A 22,358-nucleotide genomic window follows, 5' to 3' on the forward strand; every position below is an offset into this window, starting at 1 on the left:
GTGTACCAGTTGTCTGGTGGACAAGTCAATATTTCTACTAAACCACGTACCATGCGTATGTTTTTATTTTATTTTTAATACATGGTCTACGCTCGTGGAAGAGCACGGACACAGACCAGATCAGGCCACAACATAACAAAGGGAACATAAAGGGGAAACGCCAACAACGAGGCAGTAGGAGAAAGTAGACGGAGATGAACAAACAAGCGATGCAGATAATGATGAAGGGCAGGGGAGAATGCAAGAGGTGGACAAGACAGATACATACCTAAATTTTGAGAGGGGTGGGGAGTGGATTAACAGGTGGAGAAAACATCATGGTTTTGGATGGGGGATGACTTGAAATGGTGGAGAAAAGCTGTCTTGAAGACCTGGAGAGAAGTATAAGATTGAAGAGAGGATGGAAGGTGGTTCCACAGGTGGGAAAAAGGAGGAATAAATGAGTGCAGGTGAGCAGTGTTTCTGGATTTCGGCAGTTTCACTCGGAGGCAGTTGCTGGTGGACTGCGTGCATCCTGCACATACCTTTGGGGGTGGGGGGGGGGGACACAGCATGGAAAGGGCAGAGGGTGCAAGACCAAAAATGAGGATGAAGATGACAGAGAGACCACCCACCTGTCAGCAATGGCAACGTGATAGCCCAGAGACTCAGCTTCATCATAAGAGATTCCAATGATCTTGAAAGCCTTGGTTTCCATGGCATCAAGCTGAGCAAGATGTAAGACAGGGGAGCCAGCCCAGAGTGGAGAGCGGTATGCCATCAAGTTGTGGATAAAAGCTTTGGAGGTGGATAGGTGCTCAGGTGTGCCAAGGAAGGACTTTGCATGATGGAGGATGCCCCCTTGGTGTTTGGCTTTGGAGGCCAACTTTGAAATGTAGCTTGCCCAAGAGAGATCATGACTCAGAGTGAGACCCAAGAGTTTGAATGACTGAATCTTTTTGAGAGGGTTGTTAAGAAAGTATATGGGAGCATTTCCCAGGTGGTCCAGAGAGAGAGACAGACAGACAGACAGACAGCAGACAGACACTGACTTCTCAGGATTGAAAGACATATTCTAAGTGTTTGACCAGTTTGTGATTTTTGTCAAGGACTGTGGAGCAGGAAGAGGCTGTTGCCTGTCTGTCACAAGGATGAGGGAGGTCACGGCAGAGAGTGGAGTCATCAGCAAAGAGATAGGGAGTATTTTCCAGATCCAGTGAGATCATTGATGAAGATTAGGAATTGGTCTGTGTCCAGAAAACTGCCTTGGAGTAATCCAGACTCGACAGGGAGAGGAGCTGAAAGGGTTCCATCGAAAGCTAGATGTTGGCTGTGAGAGTGGAGGAAGTCAGTAATCAAGGAGTGGAGTTGGCCTTGGATTTAATTGGTTGACAGTTTGGAGAGCAAGGCAGGATGCCAGACTGTATTGAGAGCTTGAGATATGTCCAGAGAGACGGCCCTGATCTCATGTCTGATATCGAGTACCTCTACCATTGTTGGGAGAGTAGAAGCAGCATGTCCAAGGTCGAGTGACCAGGTCTGAATCCGAATTGATGATCTGAGATGAGGCTGTTGGAGAAAAGGATTTATTTTTTGTGAACTGCGATGATGGATTCCATAACCTTGTTGATGATTGGAAGTAAACTAATTGGTCTTTAGTTAAGGGGATCTGCTTTGCACCTTTTTTATGCAATGCTGATTGACTGATTTCCAAGCAGATGCAAGATGCCTTCAGGTAAATGATAGAGTGAAAGGGCAGACAGAGGAGGTGTAAAAGCAGCAGAGAAGGTTTCTCGGACACGTGAGCTGATGCTGTCTGGTCTAGTTGCAGAGTCAAGAGTCGAGAGTTGCCAGAACCCTTTCCATCTTCTCAGGTGCAAAAGACACAGATTCCAGGAACTGTTGGTTATGACTGGGAAGGGTGAGTACAGAGAGAGTTGGTTGGTCATCACTGGGTGATGAAATCTGGGTGGTGAAATTCATTGATTGAGTCAGTCCCATGAAGTCACAGAAGTCCTTTGCAGAAGTGCCACGGATAGTGAGAAAAGTACCAACACTCAGCCAGTTAGCATGTTTACAATTGAAATCACCACATATGAGGAAGAGAGAGTTTGAATGAATGACTAAAAGTTGGTCCATGTCATCTGAGAGAGATGAAGATGGAGTCGTCACTGTTGGGAGGATGCCACAACACACAGACCAACATGAGGTGGGAGCAGAGGGGAAGTCCCAGCCAGAGGTGCTCCTGGGGTTTGGGAGGTGTAAGAGTAGTATACGGAGAGTGAGAAATGGAGTTTTTGATGTACAGCGCAACTCTGCCACCAGGACAGGGTTCAGGTCAATCAAACCAGAGGAAACAATCGCCAGGGAGAGACACTAAGGAGCCAGCGGCATCCTGAAAGAGGAAGGTTTCTGTTGAACAGATGATGTCCTGTTTATCGGCAATGACCTGGATTGAGAGATCTGTCAGGTTGGAACAGAGGCCCCAGATGTTTGTGGAATTGGAAACGATTCACTTGAGGGACAACATTGGTTGGAGGTTAACGTCTACCCGACTTGACAGATGTCGTACATACGTTTAATATCATGTTAGCATTTGCTTAGGACTTGCAGGATAGCTCTGGGATAGTGTACTCATTTTTGAGCTGTCTATGATGTGGGTTAGATTCCCAATCCAACAATAAACTGTCACCCTGGTGCTTTGCGGGTGGGGCGTTGATTCATTGAGAATGGAATGTTGCTCCAGGTGGACCATCCTGCCAAGCATCTGTTGGTAGACATTAAATATTCCACAGTGTCTCTCACACCAGTCGGCCATTTTGTGCTGGCACTCTGACCGAATTCCAAAATTCCTGCCCGGACAAACCACTGTGAAAGGGAATGGTAAACTACCCGGTTCTCTGCCAAAGAATGGAATCATCAGCCTCGACGATCTTGAGAACGAGTCCGGACATTTGATTAGATATGACACATAAGGGTTGTGATACCCGTATTCTCCAAACTTCTGTGGTTTAAAGTAACAATTAAAATAATAATTTTTATACATAGAGATCTCGGCTCATGGGCAAACCAAATGAAAGAGGGCAGCAGGTTCACAGACTGGCAGAGAATCAAAGGGTATGAAGACGTCACATATGAGTGCGAGAAAAGAATGGGGTGCGGAGTCAAAGGGTCTGCAAGAATGGACGTCAGCCTGGGTGGGTATGCGGAAAAGCACATGCTGACTATTGGCAGCACCGTTTGAAAGACTGTGGGAACGAGACAACAGGCTCAAGGAGTCGGTTCCACAGACGAAGGACTGGAGGTGCACTTTCAACTTGGAATTAGGGAGGGTAACCAGGTGTGGGATTGTGGATGAACAGCCGTTCGAGCTGGGGGTGGGCTTGGGATGAAATACTGACCAGAAGCTTTGAACTTTTCTTCATTGATTGTTGAAACACCTCCCTGATTACATCCAGTTCGGAAAAAAAAAATAATCACATCATGGTTTGAGACATCTACGGGACATTTGTTCAAAGCCGGGATATTTTGCCGCGAATCCAGATCCCATCGAATGCTCTTTTGCCATTTCCCCCGAAAAAAAAAAAATTGCTACACATGTTGTTACATTTGCTTGTTCTTTTGCCTTCCTTGTTACAATTTGCATAATCTCCTGAAGTTTCCCGAAAGTCAAAGCTCTTTTGCTCCGACGAAGCGATTAATACCCAAAATGTCGGCTTCTCACTTCTCACAGCGATCGTCACACCTCAATCGACATCCTGTTGATCCCGTCCATCATTACCATGCGAATGTAGTGCAATGCAGACTTAAGTCATTGGTTGACTGTCTGGCAGTTGATGATTGGGGAACTATTTAATTTTCTCATTGAATTTTGCATTTTGAACACTGCAGAACACAAATCGGAACGTGAATCGGAACACAAACCCGCAGTTTAGCAGTTCTTGGACAAAATTGTACGCCGTCTTGACCAATCAAATTTAACAATCTCATTGACAGAGCATGGGAACCTCGAGATTCTTCACCATCTTGATATTTTTCTTCTTCTTCTACTTCGTCTTCTTCTTCCAATAAAGTCCCATGTCCTTTTTCTCAAGACTGTGTGAGGTCAGGTGTTCTATGAACTCTCTAGTTCTACTCATCTGATGCAGATCGACTCGCCAGCCTTCACCATCAAGACTAGTCCTTCGTTCTCCTCTTTCATGATGATGAACTTGCAGTGGCTGTTTTGAATAATTCGGCATTGGAGCTGTGTTGGTAAAAATGAAAAAAAAAAAAAAGTTTTAAGAATCACACATTTGCCTGTAAGTTTTGGTTCAAACTGAACAAAATGATATGTATGTCCTGAGGACATAGACAAATGAACACCTCTTGCTCTCTGTCTCTGTCTCTGTCTCTCTCTCGCTCTCTCTCACCTCTTCGGCCAACCTTGCCGCATCGTCCACACTCTGCTCGTCAAACGGCCTCTCCACACCTGTTGAATTTGGGTTTTTGCTTTTGCACTGATAAAATAGGAACAGCAGACCATTTAATTCATGATTTCCTGTTTGTAGTTCCGACAAGTGAAATAATGAATTCTATAGCCAGTCCTATCTCAAACACACTGGCGAATGAGCACGCTCTCTCACATCCGGTTATCATGGTGAATGGATCAATATAATGGCAGAATTGTTTCAACTACCAGCCATGACTCTCACACCTCCCCCCCCCCCCCATAATTGGCAGACACAGCAAGATGACTATCGCAATGCAACACATTCTCAGCTGCCATTGAGTTTGGCTTCAGGGAGGAATTTTTGGCGTTCTTCTTGAACAATTTGGTTGGAGCAGCGCAGAGGCCTGCCGGCCTACCGCACAATGGTAGTCTCTCCAAAAAAATAGTGTCGGTCTGTGTCAGCAGAGAAAATGAACAATCGATTGTATCGACCGCATGTTGATGTGAGAATGTCCACCACCATGTGGCTGGCATTGCGTGCATCAGCCCTTCGTCAGAGCAAACGGAAAGTTTTGGAACTCTTGACGAAGGGGCTCAAAAAGTAAGCTATGGTGGTAAACCTACTCTTTTGCAGTACACTGCACGATCATGCCATAACAAGACCTTCCCTAAAGGGATTTATTTGTTAATTTATTTTTCCTCCTTGTGAGATTTTGTTTTTTTAATACATGGTTTAGTCTCGTGGAAAAGCTATGACACAGAACAAATCAGGACACAACACAACAAAGGGAACAGCAAGAGAAAAGGGTCATTGGCGTCGCTGGTACCCAGAGCACCCTGGGAAGTGGCGGCACTTCCCCCAAGCTCAGTGGCTGAGTTAGTCTCGTGTAATCGTCTATATGTCTATGTGTGGCAGCTCCACTACGAGCCTTATATCCTGTAAAAAATAAAAAAAATAAAAATAAAAAAAGAGAGAAGGAGGACGACATCACCCTTTATGGAAATGTCTTGTTGGCCCTGGTAATTCAGAGAAAAGAAAATCCCTCCCGGAGTTGGAGCCCAAGTCGGAAATCTAATAATATTTGACGGTGACGTAAAAGACTCCAAGGGACTAACTTATTGCTAGTAGTTATCGCTGAGGTCTTTCATCCGAACAGAGAAACGCCATTGGGATGCAAGACTTGCGTGGATGTTCCAGGTACATGAGCAGCTTGGAGGGCGCAGTTTTCTGATGATCTCTCATTTAGTTGTGGAACTACTCCCTGCGATTAGAATCAACAACAAAATGTCACAGAAATCAATATTTACATCTTGGACTCTCGTCTGAGCCTGCAGTTTTGGAATGTTCATGTATTTTTTGCCTCCGCTGAAGTCACCGGAGGCATTATCTTTACGGGTTGTCCCTCTGTCTGTCCGTCGAGCCGTGCGTCCGTGATAGGATTTTGTTACCTCGATAACGTAAGAACGGCTGAAGGGATCCAAGTCAAATTTGGTACAAGTACGTATAATGATGCAAAGATAAACAAATTCAATTATGGGGTCAAGAGGTCAAGGGTCAGAGGTCATGTCAGCTAAAAATGTGATACTTGAGAACAGCTGAAGGGATTTAAATCAAACTTGGTACAAGTGTGTACGATGGTGTAATAATGTGGACGGGGGCATATCGGTCGACGTCGTGACATGAAATTATGTCTCGTTTTAACTAAGCTGAAGTTTGCTCAGAAGTATCTTTTGTTTATACCTTTGAATTGAGAGATGGGGACTCATTCGCCTATCCGCTCCACGTGTTTGTTCTGCGACCCCTTGTTGCCCGTAGTTTCGTTTGTTTGTTGTTGGGATCGAGCTCGGGGAAAGTATGACGACCTGTCCAAACAAATGTGAAAGATTAATTATCACTCGATGTCAGTGTTGAACACATTTTTCCGAGTTATGGATAAGCTGTTCCACCTGAAAAGCAGCTCCTGACTCGAGAGCTGTTGTTGCCGCTGGGGTACAAGAACCAATCCCGAAGACGATCCGTGAGGACTTCACGTAACGGTGACAAGGGATATGATTGTTATTTAACTTTTTCAGTGGAGAATCTCGGATTGATAAATTATTCTTAGAGGCTTTCTGGCTTTTCCTCAACTCACGGTCATCGCTTAGGGCCTTGCACCCCGTGAAAGAACAGACTCGTGCAACTGCGTCCGCGGATCGTTACAGGACGCGGATATCTGAAATCTTATCAACATGGTGCAATGCTGCACCGTCATATTTCACGTTTCCTCCCACTGTGGCCTTGTGCCTGGTTTATCACAGGCGGGCATGGAATTCCTGTTGGCTGGGCAGAGGGCGCGCAGCTTCAGGAATGCGTTTCGGTCCCGCCTGGAATACCAAGCACCGTTCGACTGCTCGCGGCACCGAAATATTTTGCGCACCATTCCAGGCCCACTGTATGCTGCGTGGAAGCATCCCGATGAATTCCACTATCGGTCAACAGTTATGTGAATGAAGGAGACAACTCATGGGGCCGCTGCGAGCCTCAAATTCTCAGAACTGCGGTCGTCTGCTTTGCGAGCGTTTTCCACTGTTATTTGAAAGACTTTTGTTTCCTGCCCAGCGATACGCCTTCAAGAACAATGATGATAATTTTCGGCCAAACGGAACCACTACTACATGCAGATGATAACCCAATCCGCTTGCGTCATCATCTCCACTTGAAGGTTCTGAACTAGTTCAGGCAGTAACTAGTTAAAGCTAGAACCAAACTCTCTGATTAGTAGAGTCTTGAACCAGGATTATCCTGTTGGTTTGGAGCAGACAAAAACACACCTCGTATTGGATGTGCGGATCATTATGCAAACTCCATACAAGACAATTGCTCAAGAAGATTAAAGTGTCATTACATCAGTCCGCCTGACTCCTCAAACAGTCTCCGAAATATGGAACGAGCATCAGAGGTCGTGCACCCCTTAGGACAGAAAAATGAGGAACTGCCAAGTTCTCCAAACCAACAGGGTTATCTCACAATGGAAGTAATCTATTAATCGATCAAATTGTTGGTTTCATCATCATTTTTCAAATTGCAGACCTCCATGATTGAGATGTTTTAATAGCTGCAGCCATACATTAAATGGACTCCTTTGTTTGGACGCGTTAGGGTTTCGTGTTGACCCCGGACACGCTGCTCATAAGGTCGTCTCAAAGCGCAAATATTAGGCTTCGCGCGATTCTGCTCGGACACCTGCCAGGACAAGAACACCTGCACCTGTTGCTCTTACCAAAATTTGTGCCATGGCAGTAAAGAGTGTGTTGAACCGTTCTTGATATGGCTGGCAGGATAGCGTACAGGAATGTGCTACTCGCTTCTGAGTTGTCTCGCCTGGGTTTGAATCCGAACCCAACTATAAACTGCCATCCGATTTTTTTTTTTTTGCATGTCGGGCGATTCATTAATGGGTGTGCCATCCCTCGGTGGGGCAGCAAATTCAGTGTTCAGTCTGCTTGCATTAGTTGGTGGACATTTAAATTCCTATGGTGTTCTTCATGAAAGGCTGAAAGATGGCCTCGAGGAACATACACTCACCTCGAAGCTGTCTAGCCTGGGTTTGTATCACGACCCAGCTATAAATTGTCATCCCGTTGTTTCGTGGGAAGGGTGATTCATCAATGTGTGTGCCATCCCTCGGATGGACATGAAACTGGGCGTCCTGTCTGCCGGCATTAGTTGATGGAGTTTAAAGATCCCAACGTTTCCTTCAGCAAGAGTATGCAAGCTATTCTGGTGTTTCACATGCAGGGTGAGGCAGCAATGTGTGTACTGTCCTTCGGATGGACGTTAAGCCAGGTGTCCCATCCACTGACATTAGTTGGTGGATGTTAACAATCCTACTGTGTCTTCAGCATGAAGTAAAACCTGGTGTTGGCTTAGTGGGTTGGGTGGCGGCTTGGGATCCTCGGGTCCTGAGTTCAAGACTCGTTGGGCCGCTGAATTAATACACCAGGAGGTTGACTCAGCCTGTCATCCTTCCGAGGTCGGCAAAGTGAGTACCAGTGTACTGGTAAGGGCACTACATCAGCGCCATAGCCGCGTCCCAACCAATGATGCAACCAGCAGCCACAGGCTGCACTCGATAGAGAGAGAGCATGAAGTAGGCGAGCTACCACCGGGTTATTATTGGAGTTTCGGAGAGCTATTTCTCGGTTATTAACGAAAAGCAAATGAACTATTGCTGGGTTATTGGTGAAGTGTTTGTGAGTTATAGGGCTGGCAGGATGGCCTAAAGGTAGGCACACTCTCCTCTAAGCTGTCTGGCCTTGATTTGAATCCCGACCCAGCTATAAAATGTTATCCCCGTGTTTCACAAGTAGGGTGATTCATCTGTATGTGTGTCGTCCCTTCTGTCGGCATTAGTTAGGAGATGTTAAAGACTCCACCACATTGTGCTTTGCAAAAAATAGGCGAGCTATCGCCAGCAACATGGCCAAATTACACAAATTCCAGCCATAACTACTGTTGGGAAAGCAATGACAGACCACCAGTATAACTCTTGCTATGGAAGCTCTGGTTACCAAACCTTTCATTCAAATTGCCTACCGACCTAGACCGACACTATCTTCGACAAAGTGTAGTATCGCTGCGTTATTCATTCAACTGGACAAAAAGCAGTAGCTGCTGCAGTGGTATTGATATACTGGCATCCCAATTCCAGCTCACACTCAAGAAGGTCGATCTCCCACCTTTGAAAAGATGATTTATTGATGGTTTGGGCTTGGCTCAAAAAATGGCTTCCTTTTGCCATGTGAAGACGCTTCGAGAAGCATGTGGGCTCAGTCCAAACTTGACGGTGTAGATGAGACATCGGATCAGATGATCAATCATTTGACTCTATTTATTTTTATTTTGCCTAAATGTCAATAGTAACTAAACTTGACAATGCCGTCTTTGTGTTCACTATTATGTGCAACCTGAACATAGTGAAGCACTCAGATGGATCCTTATGCCCTATCCCGACCTGACAGCAGTGTATCAACAGCCGGAGAGGATGAGCACGACGTGAAGCTACCCGCCCAATTCAACTCACAGAGCCCTGTCATGCCCTGCTGTGGCAACGGGGTCGCTTCGAGTGTTTCTCCCTGTGACAACGTGTTACTGACGACTCGGGGTCACTGCCCGGCAGACGTGACCAAAATGCCTCATCTCGGTGCAGTGTTTGGCCCAGCTCGAGATAGACAGCAGGTGAGTTGGCAAAGGGGTACTTGATATGCTTGGGATTTATATTTGAGCCTTTAATTATTAACCAAAGCTAGTGGTCTCGACTCCTTTTACACTGGTTCCTTTTTTTTTAATCCCACCGATGTCGGATGATTGCTTGTTTCATCATCTACACCCTTTATTACCAAGTGTGATTGATATGTTCCGCTTACCTGTATGTTACACCGGCAAAAAATCGGATACAACTGTGAGCTTCCTGGAGCATTATTGTCTTGTACTGAGGGTCTGATGATGGTTCAGTGTTAGCTTGCTCTTTGAAAAATTTGATTCTGGGTTTGATCCCACTGTAGACGAACTTCATTGCCTGTATTTCCCCCTATTTGGTAAGAAATTTTTGGGGTGGCTCTACCTTTTCATTGGTAGCCTTTTTACGGTAACCTTTTCGTTGGTAGCCTCTTTATAAGTAGCCTTTTTATCGGTAGCTTTTTTATCGGTCGCCTTTTTATCGGTCGCCTTTTAATCGGTAGCCTTTTCATTGTTCGCCTTTTTATCGGTAGCCTTTTCATTGGTAGCCTTTTTATCGGTAGCCTTTTTATCGGTAGCCTTTTCATTGGTAGCCTTTTTATCGGTAGCCTTTTTATCGGTAGCCTTTTCATCGGAAGCCTTTTCATTGGTAGCCTTTTTATCGGTAGCCTTTTCATTGGTCGCCTTTTAATCGGTAGCCTTTTCATTGTTCGCCTTTTAATGGGTAGCCTTTTCATTGTTCGCCTTTTTATCGGTGGCCTTTTCATTGGTAGCCTTTTTATCGGTAGCCTTTTCATCGGAAGCCTTTTCATTGGTAGCCTTTTTATCGGTAGCCTTTTTATCGGTAGCCTTTTCATTGTTAGCCTCTTTATAGGTAGCCTTTTTATAGGTAGCCTTTTCATTGTTAGCCTCTTTATAGGTAGCCTTTTTATAGGTAGCCTTTTCGTTGGTAGCCTCTTTATAGGTAGCCTTTTCATTGGTCGCTTTTTTATTGATATTCTCTTTTAGAAGTAGCCATTTCATTGGTAGCTTTTATATCGATAATCTTTTCAGTGGTATAGGTAGCCTTTTCTAGGTAGCCTTTTTTTTATAGGTAGCCTTTTCGTTGGTAGCCTCTTTATAAGTAGCCTTTTCATTGGTCGCCTTTATATAGATAATCTTTTTATCGGTGGCCTCTTTTCATTGGTAGCCTTTTTATTGGTAGCCGTTTCATTGGTAGCTTTTATATAGATAGTCTTTTTATAGGTAGCCTTTTATAGGTAGCCTTTTCATTGTTATCTTTTATATAGATAGTCTTTTTATAGGTAGCCTTTTTATAGGGAGCCTTTTCATTGTTATCTTTTGTATAGATAGTCTTCTTATAGGTAGCCTTTTTAACGGTAGCGTTTTCATTGTTATCTTTTGTATAGATCGTCTTTTTATTGGTAGCCTTTTTATAGGTAGCCTTTTTAACGGTAGCCTTTTCATTGTTATCTTTTTTATAGTTCGCCTTTTATCGGTCGCCTTTTCATTTTTATCTTTTATATGGATCGTCTTTTTATAAGTAGCTTTTTCATTAGTAGCTTATTTATTGAGAGTCTTTTTATCGGTAGCCTTTGCATTGGTAGTTTTTATATGGACAGCCTTTTCATTGGTAGCCTTTTCAAAGGTAGCCCTTTCATTGGAAGCCCTTACATCGGTAGCCTTTTCATCAGTAGCCGTTTCACAGGTAGCCTTTCAATTGGTAGCCTTTTTATACCTAGCCTACGTTAAGCTGCCCTGTGCACATTAAAGATTATACCACAAAATGTGCATGCCTGGCATTACCTGTAGACCCGATCAGGTTGATCATGCAGATTACCCATTCCCTGAATAGAGTTTTCCACACTTGTCTGTGGAATGAAAAATGGGTGTCTTCACTAAGCACAGCCAGGTGTGAGTTGATTGGCGAGAGTCGTCCGATTCCTTTTGGGGGATTGTCTCAGTGATTCATTAAGAGAGCATTCCGTAACCAATAGGAAAGCATTATCAACTTGTTTGATATTTCATTTTGAAACTTCTGAAAGATAAAATAGCATCCAGGGTCCTGCTCAGTTTACTACTACTTCTTTAACAACCCCCATCCAACCCACCTTCTGTGTGGAGGTCAGCTGTGGGGGAGGTTCGGCCCAAGTCTTTCAAGAACTGGCTGCTCTGTCCTGACATTGGATTGGAGCTGATTTGGGCATTCATTTGTGGAGTTTGTTGAGAATGTCGCTAATAACTCGGATGGGGATCTTTACAATCTACAAACTAATGCCAGCAGAAGAGACACCCATCTTGACATCCACCCGGCAGACAGCATACTTTTTGATGACAGTGTACTTGCCTTGTTTGTGAGGCACCAATCTGACACTTTGGTTGGAAATCAAACCCAGACTGGAGAGATCAAAGGTAAAGGCCCTGTCACACCTTAGCCAGTGTATGCCGACGTATGAAAAATTTGTCTAAAACGCTGGCACACGTCGAATACGTTATGGGTAAGTTTTGTATACGTTGAGAGCATGCTGGCATACGTCGTAGTACGCTGGCATACGTCGTAGAATGCCAAGCTCGTCGACAAATTTTAACATGCTTGAAATTTTTCGACGTATGCCAGTGTATGACTCACACGTTCCGCATACGCTGGCCATAAGATGTAGGCACGTTACGCGATCGTTGACACACGTTGATACACATTACTTGTAAGTTACTCATAAGTCGAAACACGTCGAGGTAACATTTAGCATACCCGAAATTTATTTCTAGCCTATGAGTAACGTGTTGTAGGCACGTTACGCGATTGTTGACACACGTCGACACACGTTACTTGTACGTTACTCATAAGTCGAAACACGTCAAGGTAATGGTTAGCGTCAGTGTTCCAGACTCCATGGTTTTTTGGGGGGTTTCTTTGCTTCAGCATGACGGTGATGTTGACACTTCGATTTCTCGTGCGGTTATAATATAATATAAATAATAGGCTGCCGCTCAACGATTCAAATCATAACCGCACTAGAGATCGAAGTGTCAACATCACCGTCATGCCGAAGAAAAAAAAAAACCATGGAGTCTGGAACACTGACAGGTTCCTCCTGTGTGAACCCCATTTTTATATACCAATTCCCCTAAACGCTGCCAATATGCCATTAAACGGTAGCTGTAAGTTAGTAACACGTTCAGTAAGTTCTGTAGTCGTCCGGAAGATGTCAAATACATCTACATACGTCTATATGCATTGGAGATACGTTACACATAGGTTCAAAGCACGTTACTCCAAGGTTCAAAGCACATTACTCATAGGTTAGAAATAAGTTTCGGGTGCGCTAAACATTACCTCGACGTGTTTTGCCAAATGAGTAACTTGCAAGTAACGTGTGTCGACGTGTGTCAACGATCGCGTAACGTGCCTACAACTTATGGCCAGCGTATGCGGAACGTGTGTCATACGCTGGCATACGTCGAAAAATTTTCAATATGCTGAAAATTTGTCGACGTACTCGGCGTACTACGACGTATGCCAGTGTGCTTCAGCGTTGTCTTAACATATACAAAGCTTACCCATAACGTATTCGACGTGTGCCAGCGTATTTGGCAAATTTTTCATACGTCGGCATATGCTGGCTAAAACGTCAAGCAGTCCGGCAGATATGTGAAAAAAAATGTGCCTTTAGTGATACAAGCATGAAATTTGGCACAATGCTAGGGCAGTATCTTACAAAGATGTTTGGATATAGGGACATTCCAGATTCTTCCCAGAGCCAAAATGGCGGCCATTTTACAAAATAGCCGATTTTGTGTTGTACAAGGAGGATACATGTGGATACAACTATATTTAAGAAGCATACCAGTGGTTTTATTTAACTAAATATAGATTCTAGCAAATAAGGAATAGCAAATAAAGGTGACAAAGCTTGAATAAACCATTTATTTGGTCATTTTTTGGTGCATTTTTGCACTTTTGGACGGTTTTCTACAACAAACTCTTCAAAAAACTGTTATCAAGCACCATGGAATGACTGTTGTTCATTTAACACTCTTGAACTCAGAGGAAGTGCTTCTGTTTCGTCCTCACATCAACTTACAGAGTCAAAATTATACAGTGGAACCTCTAGATCCAGGTAACAGAGTCTACTATGATGCATGGATACATGTATACATGTTACATAATTATCATCTGTGATCTCTCTTGTCCCAGTTCTACTCTCTTGTACACTCTCCACCACAGTGACATAGAGCTGTGCACTGGAGTGCAGCCTTGACACACTTGCACTGTCCTCTGCATCCCTTTTTGCAGCCACACCTTAGTAGTTGCCGACATGCCTCAGTTGCCTCTGGGAGGGTTGTCCAGTATATGTCCAAGCCATTATCGGTGTGAACCCACCCCCAGTCACTGGGTGATGGGAGCTCTGGTGTGCACACCATCATCTGGCCCCAACAGTAGCCGGCTTGGTAGGTAGCTCTCTTGATGTGCTGTTTCAGGGCTTCACGAGTTGGTGGGAGAGCATCTATTGATCTGCCATTCTGGGTGAACAGATGCTTGCGACACTCATTGACATGTTCCTGGCTACTGGTGTGATCATAGAGTACAACAACAAAACGCTCCAATGCATCCATGTGGTCATCTACGGCTGAAGGAGTTGGCGTGGCAGCCAAGGCACAGAATGCTGCAGTGACATCAGTGACCTCATCATAGGCTTTCCAGGTTTCCCATGCTTTTTTCTCCCCCCCCCCCCCTGCCTCTGAAGCTTGAAACGGTGTCGCATCCAGTGAGGGTATGGAAGAATGGCAAACCTCGACACTTGTTAAGTCCCAGTGCCACAGACATCTCGTGAGCTGCCAAGAACCTGAAGTTCTTTCCTGTACCAAAAGCAACCCAGAGTTCATCAATGTCCAGACGTCCAGCTGCTGTCACCGCAAGGACCACGACATCAGTGTCTACTGTACGGATCGACACTTTGCTGTATCCCTGCCTCACAGCGTCTTCAGCATGGAGTAGCATTCTTGTGTCAGCCTCTTCATGGCTACAAGGGGCAAGACCAGCAACATCTCGAGCCTGCGTACAAACCACATCTTTGTGGTGGTTGCTGATGACTTGTTTGTCTGTGTCTGTTGTTGCTACTCTGGTGGCTAGGAAGTCAAACAACTCCATCTTGTTCTCATCTGTGCGAAGAAAGGTCTGCCAGTTTCCAGGAATGGAACTAGATGGCTCGACTCGTCTCCTGATGCCTTTGCCTCGCTTCTTCCTAGTGTCCGCCTTCAAACTGTCTGTGAGGTATTCATCCCAGACAATATCCATCCTGCTCGTATGTTGCAGCTGAGATGTGATGTATGGCAAGAATACTTCTGATGCATACTCGTTGAAGGTCTTTGCTGTGCCAGGTGGCAGCATACTGATGATCGCTGTACCATCAAGGATGATGACTTCAACTGCTGGACTAGCAGCAGCAGCAGCATTCTCCTGTTGAGGGACCAGATCTTCTAAGCAGCCAACCAGATCAGACTTTGTTCCAAGTCTCATCTTGCCCACGTGTGACAGTGCAGGGGGACATTCTTGGTTCTCATGTGCGAATAACTAATCAAGATCTCCATCACGTATCTGGGACGCAATGAACAACCTGGAGAACAGGGAGCAGTCGTTCTTCAGAGATGAAACCTGCAGCTGTGCTCTTGACTTCTCTTTGACTCGAGGTCGGCTGAAGAGAGGGAGGTTGTTTCTCTTGATTGGGTCGGTGATGGGCTTTGTCTGGTTGATAAGTCTCTCATGGACATAGGAGTCATGCAGTTCTTGTCCCAGCTTCTCGATCTGGCGTACAGTATTGATAACTGCTGGGTCTGCCAGGTCTCTGCTGTCTAGCACCAGGAGATCCTTGCTGTCATCACAAAATGGGTTAACAGATGTACTTGGCCCTCACTGCTGGGGGTCTAATAGTTTGAAATGTTTGGCCATTGTCTTGAACCACCACCAATCAGTCACTGTAAAATTGGGAAGAACCACCACCAAGCAGGGGATTAGTCTTTGGGTACACTACAGTGGAGTTATCACCTGAAAACAGAATAGCAGAGTTAAAATGTTTTCAACTACGAACCCCAGCCCAGACGAGATGCATATATACACAATGGCGATCTTGGGTGATTGTCACTCGATGTCCCCAATAGGCCACCATGCATTATTTCTTTGCGCTGGACAGGACCATGTTAAACCCAAATCAATATGAACACACCATTGTAGTTTGAACATTTCTATTATGCAATCATGAAAATTAATACAGTGAGTACATCAATATCGATTTCGCAAATTTATGCATCTAATCGCGACATTGCCAGCTACCAGTATGTAATTAATAATGGAAATATTCATGGAGTCTAAGTTCCTTTCACCAAATTTGATTTTTGATCTATTTATATTTCCAGAAACAATATTCAGGTAACATTCACATGCATGATCATATTGCAGAGCTCTTGTTCCAGCCATGCATTATTGCGATGGTAAACTGTTATCTGTGTCCCTCATAGACCACCGTAGATGCATTTTTTTAGTCAAATATGAAGTAGATAATGAAGCATGTGCATACTAGTTGATAATAATCATATTTTACTCACTACATTGTGTTTTGCACCAAGCACATATGACTTTGCTGACCTTGTAGGCAGAATTTGGTATTCATGGCAGCCATTTTGTAAAATGGCCACCATTTTGACCCTAGGGGTAATCTGGAATGTCCCTATATCCAAAATGTTTCCTAAGGGTATGCTATAACTGTGTACCAAATTTCATGCTTGTATCATCAAAGGCACAAAACCACCAGAATATTTCACATATCTGCCGGACTAAAGGTGTGACAGCGGCTTGACACTTCGATGTCTAGTTCGGTTATGATTTGAATCGTCGAGCTGCAGCCTTTTAATAGGCTACACCACGTGATCGTCGGCGATACGCTGCCGCGCGCTATGCATAAGTTAGACTATCGTTGGGCATAGGTTGTGAACGCCGACAACACGCTCAGCATTCGATGATATAAGTTATCTATGTTATCAAAACGTTCTGTGTACGTTACTAATACGTTATGCATACGTCCAACTCATTATGAATACGTCCAAAACTGGAAAAAAGCATCAATAGTTCAGCGTATGCCAGCGTTTTACATACATTTTGATACCTTGCCATGCGCTGGCTAAAACGTCAAGATGTGACAGGGCCTTAAGCACACTACCTCTGCCCCATACAGCTGTCAGACAGTGTCCTGCTCAGTAGGTAGATGGAATCCGCCAGCTATCATTCAGAGAATTATGCATGAATGTCATCCTTGCTCCGGATGAGTATGTACCAATGATCTAATAGCAAAATGGTAGTTCTCCTGAAAGTCAGTAATGCTCCAGAAACTTCGGATCAAATTCCATGAAACCTGAAGCTGCAACCTCTGTGATGCCAGCCCAGCATCCTCACCACTGTGCCACCACCATTCTCCATATGAAGCCCTGAGTGAATATTGTTTTGCATAGCCTACCAGGTTTTTGGATTAAACTCAGTCGGCTGTCCCTTCGGCAGTCGTGGATATGAAAACTTAAGGGTACATCAAAGAAACGTGTAAAATAAGCTAATGTGATGGTTTGATCGGCAATGATGATCAATGAAAGGGGGTGCACCTGTACGTTTCAGCACAGGATCGGCAGTAACTGTTCAAAAGGCTCAACAAGTTTGGTTTTGATGGCCCTCCATTGATCCATTCAGGACAGCACATCAATTTTGGGACAAATTGATGTGCTGCCATGCTTGGATCACAGGATTTGGCATCCACCACAGACAACTGCACATTGATGGACTGGTTTTCAGTACCATGTGGACCTAGATGATCTCCAAGAGCTTCTTTCTTTGGCAGTGCTACTTTCAGCAGCCTCTCCCCCCCTACAGTGCAGAGAGGGCTGCCAGATTAATGTTACCCCTGAGTGCAAGGGCTTTCCACAATGGCAGTATCTAGTCAACTTTAAGTCCACTGACGAACAAATCCATGACCGCACAGCTGCACTACCTTTTTGTTGATAAGACCCGAAATTAATATATTTTTTTTAATTTTCAAGCACCCATGGCTATGGCTGCTTACAGTAATAATCTAACCTTTGGATGACCATTGTGGTGCAGGTACACTCCAATTCATGTTGAAACTTCCATAAGTTTTGTCTGAAGCGTTGCCCAAACGTTAAGTCATTGGTTAGTTTAAATACAGTAAACACTTTATGTAATAGGGATACAACACTGATGTGATGAGCCAAATGACTTATTCATGGGTAATTTTTTTCGAACACGTCTTTTTTTGAATATATCCATGAAGTGTGAAGACACCAATTTAAATGTTTACATAGGATGCAATCTCAATGGTCTATTGTTATCTTAAAGGTATGATGAAATGTTTGATTTTACAAAGGGGTACAGACAGAATGGCCAGATTAAAGAGATAACCTCTGTGATGTGAATGGGCATGACCTCATGATGCTTATAGGCATGACCTCATGATGCATAAGGGCATGACCTCCGTGATTCTGAAAAACATGACCTCCGTGATGCTTGAAGGCATGACCTCCGTGATGCTTGAAGACATGACCTCCATGATGCTTGAAAACCTGACTTCCATGATGCTTAAAGGCCTGACCACTGTGACACTTAAACACCTGACCACCATGCTGAAAAAGACATTACCCTCATAATGCTTAAAGAAATGACCTTCATGATGCTGAAAGACACGACCTCCGTTATGCTTCAAGACATGACCCTCATAATGCTTGAAGACATGACCTCCATGATGCTTAAAGAACTGAACTCCATGTCGCTTAAAGGCTTGACCTCCGTGATGCTTAAAGACATGACCTCCATGATGCTTCAAGACGTGACCCTCATAATGCTTAAAAACATATCCTCCGTTATGTTTAAAGATATGGCCTCCATGATGCTTCAAGACCTGACCTCCTTCATGCTTAAAGACATGACCTCCATGATACTTAAATACATGGTGATCTCCACAGCATTTAAAGACGTAACCCTCATGATGCTTAAAGACATGACCTCCATGGTGCTTATAAACATGACCTCCATGGTGCTTAAAGACATGACCTCCATGGTGCTTAAAGACATGACCTCCATGGTTCTTAAAGATATGACCTCCATGGTGCTTCTCCATCTTCCAAAGTACCATAATGGCACTTTGGCTGAAATTGGGTCAAACCCATGACCTGACCCTTCAGTAAATTTAGAATTACAACATAAACTCTGATAAATAACTGTCAACAGTATTTCATTCCCAACATAACTTTATTGTAACACTTTGGCTCAGTTATGATTTGCTATTGAGAGTGTATCATGCCCCCACCTCCGAGATTAATTCACTCAACATATGTTGTGATTTTCTTCATGAGAAATGCTTTACACCATGACACCATGGTCTGCAAACCGGAACAAATTATTATTTCGAGAAACAGACACCATAGTAACCCACTGGTGGGGTCGGAGAGATTTTTGACCCTGCCTTCGCCTCTCAGTGGCCAACTGTCTGTTTGCGCTCCAAAGCCATTTTCTCCTTCACTCTCACAGATGAGACCGTCAGTCATCACGTGCGTGCCGGCACTCCATCGAGCCAAAGCACACGGTGGCAACAGCGGAAACTCCAGCAACAACGCTTTCTATTGCTGCACAAGTGTGACGTCACCCGAGCACAACAAGCCAGGTAATCGAGTCCTCTTTGTGTTCCTTTGGGGTTTTTTAAATTATGGTGTTATATAATTCTCTCTCTTTTTCATTTTTATCGCTGCAGTCTTCTCCACTTCCACCCTCTTTTTCGGAATTTTTATTTATTTTGATTGCTTTGTTTTTCTTGGTTTATTGTCACAATTATTGTTGCTTGTGTTATTATTCTTGGTATTATCATTCAGGCTTTCCTTTTCCAAGTAGAAGAACAACTGTTAGTCAGGCTTTACATTTCTAAAGAAAAGAATTATTGTTATTTAGTTTTTCCATTTCCAAATGGAATATCTATTGTTATTTGGGCTTTCCATTTCCAAATGGAAGAACTATTGTTATTCAGGCTTTACATTTCCAAGAAGAAGAACTATTGTTATTTAAGTCTTTCCATTTCCAAATACAATAACTTTTTTATTGGTGTTTTCCATTTCCAAGTGGAAGAACCATCTATATATTACTAAAACTCTCATCTTGTATGTATGTATGTATGTATGTATGTATGTATGTATGTATGTATGTTTGTTTGTTCCCGAAATACAGCCAACACGGGACATGATAGCACAAAAATTTTCGGCCCACCTTTCTCACCATTCTCCTGCGGTGTGCAGTATCAAGTTTCGTTCAAATCGGGCAATGAAAAAATTATTAAAAAATCAATTCCCGATTCAGTCACGTTCTCTTCGGGAGAATTTCATCAATGCAAACAACCTCAGCAGTATAGTTCGCTGGAGCTATCTTTTTTCTCTCTCTCTCTTGAAATGATTTTTTTTCATCAACCGCTGTCACACCGGGAACCCAACGGGTTCACCGGTCATCGCGTTGCTATAAAATCTTTACATTTCCAAGTGGAAGAACTATTGTTATTAGGGAACTATTGTTACTAAGTCTTTCCATTTCCAACAAGAAGAACAACTGTTATTTGGCCTTTCCATTAACAATTAGAAGAACTATTGTTATTTGGGCTTTCCATTTCCAAATAGAAGAACTATTGTTATTTTGGCTTTCCATTTCCAAATAGAAGAACTATTGTTATGAAGTCTTTTCATTTCCAAATAGAAGAACTGTTGTTAATAGGGCTCTCCATTTCCAAAGAGAAGAACTATTTTTATTCGTACTTTCCATTTCCAAATAACAATAGTTCCTCGATGTGGAAATGGAAAGCCAGAATAACATCAGTTCTTCGACTTGGAAATGGAAAGACAAAGTAACAATAGTTCTTATACTTGAAAATGGAAAGTCCTAATATCAATATCTCCTCTATTTGGAAATGGAAAGCCATAAAAACAATAGTTCTTCTATCGAGAAATGGAAAGACTTCGGAACAATAGTTTTTCTTTTTGGAAATGGAAAGCCCTAAAAACAATAGTTCTTCTACTTGGAAATGGAAAGCCCTAAAAACAATAGTTCTTCTACTTGGAAATGGAAAGCCCTAAAAACAATAGTTCTTCTACTTGGAAATGGAAAGCCCTAAAAACAATAGTTCTTCAATTTGGAAATTGAAAGCTTTCCATTTCCAAGTAGAAGAACTAATGTTAATCAGGTTTTCCATTTCCAACGAGAAGAACTACTGTCATTAGGGCTTTTCATTTCCAAATTGAAGAAGTATTGTTATTAGGGCTTTCCATTTCCAAATAAAATAACTCGTATTGTTGGGGCTTTCCAATTCCAAATAGAAGAACGAACTATTGTTGTTAGGGCTTTCCATTTCCAAATAGAAGAACGAACTATTGTTGTTAGGGCTTTCCAATTCCAAATAGAAGAACGAACTATTGTTGTTAGGGCTTTCCAATTCCAACTAGAAGAACGAACTATTGTTGTTAGGGCTTTCCAATTCCAAATAGAAGAACGAACTATTGTTGTTAGGGCTTTCCAATTCCAAATAGAAGAACGAACTATTGTTGTTAGGGCTTTCCAATTCCAAATAGAAGAACGAACTATTGTTGTTAGGGCTTTCCAATTCCAAATAGAAGAACGAACTATTGTTGTTAGGGCTTTCCAATTCCAAATAGAAGAACGAACTATTGTTGTTCGGGCTTTCCATTTCCAAATAGAAGAACGAACTATTGTTGTTAGGGCTTTCCAATTCCAAATAGAAGAACGAACTATTGTTGTTAGGGCTTTCCAATTCCAAATAGAAGAACGAACTATTGTTGTTCGGGCTTTCCATTTCCAAATAGAAGAACGAACTATTGTTGTTAGGGCTTTCCAATTCCAAATAGAAGAACGAACTATTGTTGTTAGGGCTTTCCATTTCCAAATAGAAGAACGAACTATTGTTGTTAGGGCTTTCCAATTCCAAATAGAAGAACGAACTATTGTTGTTAGGACTTTCCAATTCCAAATAGAAGAACGAACTATTGTTGTTAGGGCTTTCCAATTCCAAATAGAAGAACGAACTATTGTTGTTAGGGCTTTCCAATTCCAAATAGAAGAACGAACTATTGTTGTTAGGGCTTTCCAATTCCAAATAGAAGAACGAACTATTGTTGTTAGGGCTTTCCAATTCCAAATAGAAGAACGAACTATTGTTGTTCGGGCTTTCCATTTCCAAATAGAAGAACTTTTGTAATTAAGTCTTTCCATTTCCAAATATACTTACAATTAATTGTGATTCGGGCTTTCCAATTCCAAATAGAACTATTGTTAAGTCTTTCCATCTCCATATAGAAGAACTTTTGTTATTGGTGTTTTCCATTTCCAAATAGATTAAGCATTGTTATTGGCACTTTCTATTTCCAAATGGAAGAACCATAGTTGTTGGGTCTTTCCATTTCCAAATTTAAGAACTATTGTTATTTTTATGGCTGCTGCTATTGTTGTTGGTGGTTATTGGTATTAGTCCAAAAAAGCCGAAACAGCTTTGGACTTCAAACACCATGTTTTGCATGGAGATCGAAGCTGCTCTGTAGTTGTGCACCTTGGGAAACGTACATTTTTGAGGTTGATCTTTAATTGAACTTTAATATACCCTTTTGTTATTGCTGTTTCAAGCTTCAAACACC

The 22,358-nt window shown here is 43.0% G+C and overlaps 1 protein-coding gene across 4 annotated transcripts in view; it reads left to right on the plus strand.

Moving 5' to 3' along the window:
- Positions 1-22,358, plus strand: part of LOC147033549 (uncharacterized) — a 43,844-nt gene that overhangs the window by 15,698 nt on the left and 5,788 nt on the right. For 3 of the 4 annotated variants that reach the window (XM_085856025.1, XM_085856019.1, XM_085856002.1), the window contains exons 3-4: positions 9,413-9,629; positions 19,210-19,342. In XM_085856025.1, the coding sequence (XP_085712151.1) occupies positions 9,413-9,629; positions 19,210-19,342 (350 nt within the window). The remainder of the gene's footprint in view (positions 1-9,412; positions 9,630-19,209; positions 19,343-22,358) is intronic. The other variant, XM_085856010.1, reaches the window with a different exon arrangement.

The sequence above is a fragment of the Eptatretus burgeri genome, chromosome 2 (genome assembly GCF_056783735.1).
Source record: "Eptatretus burgeri isolate ZD-2024b chromosome 2, Ebu_testis_v1, whole genome shotgun sequence".
Taxonomy (NCBI): Eukaryota; Metazoa; Chordata; class Myxini; order Myxiniformes; family Myxinidae; genus Eptatretus; species Eptatretus burgeri.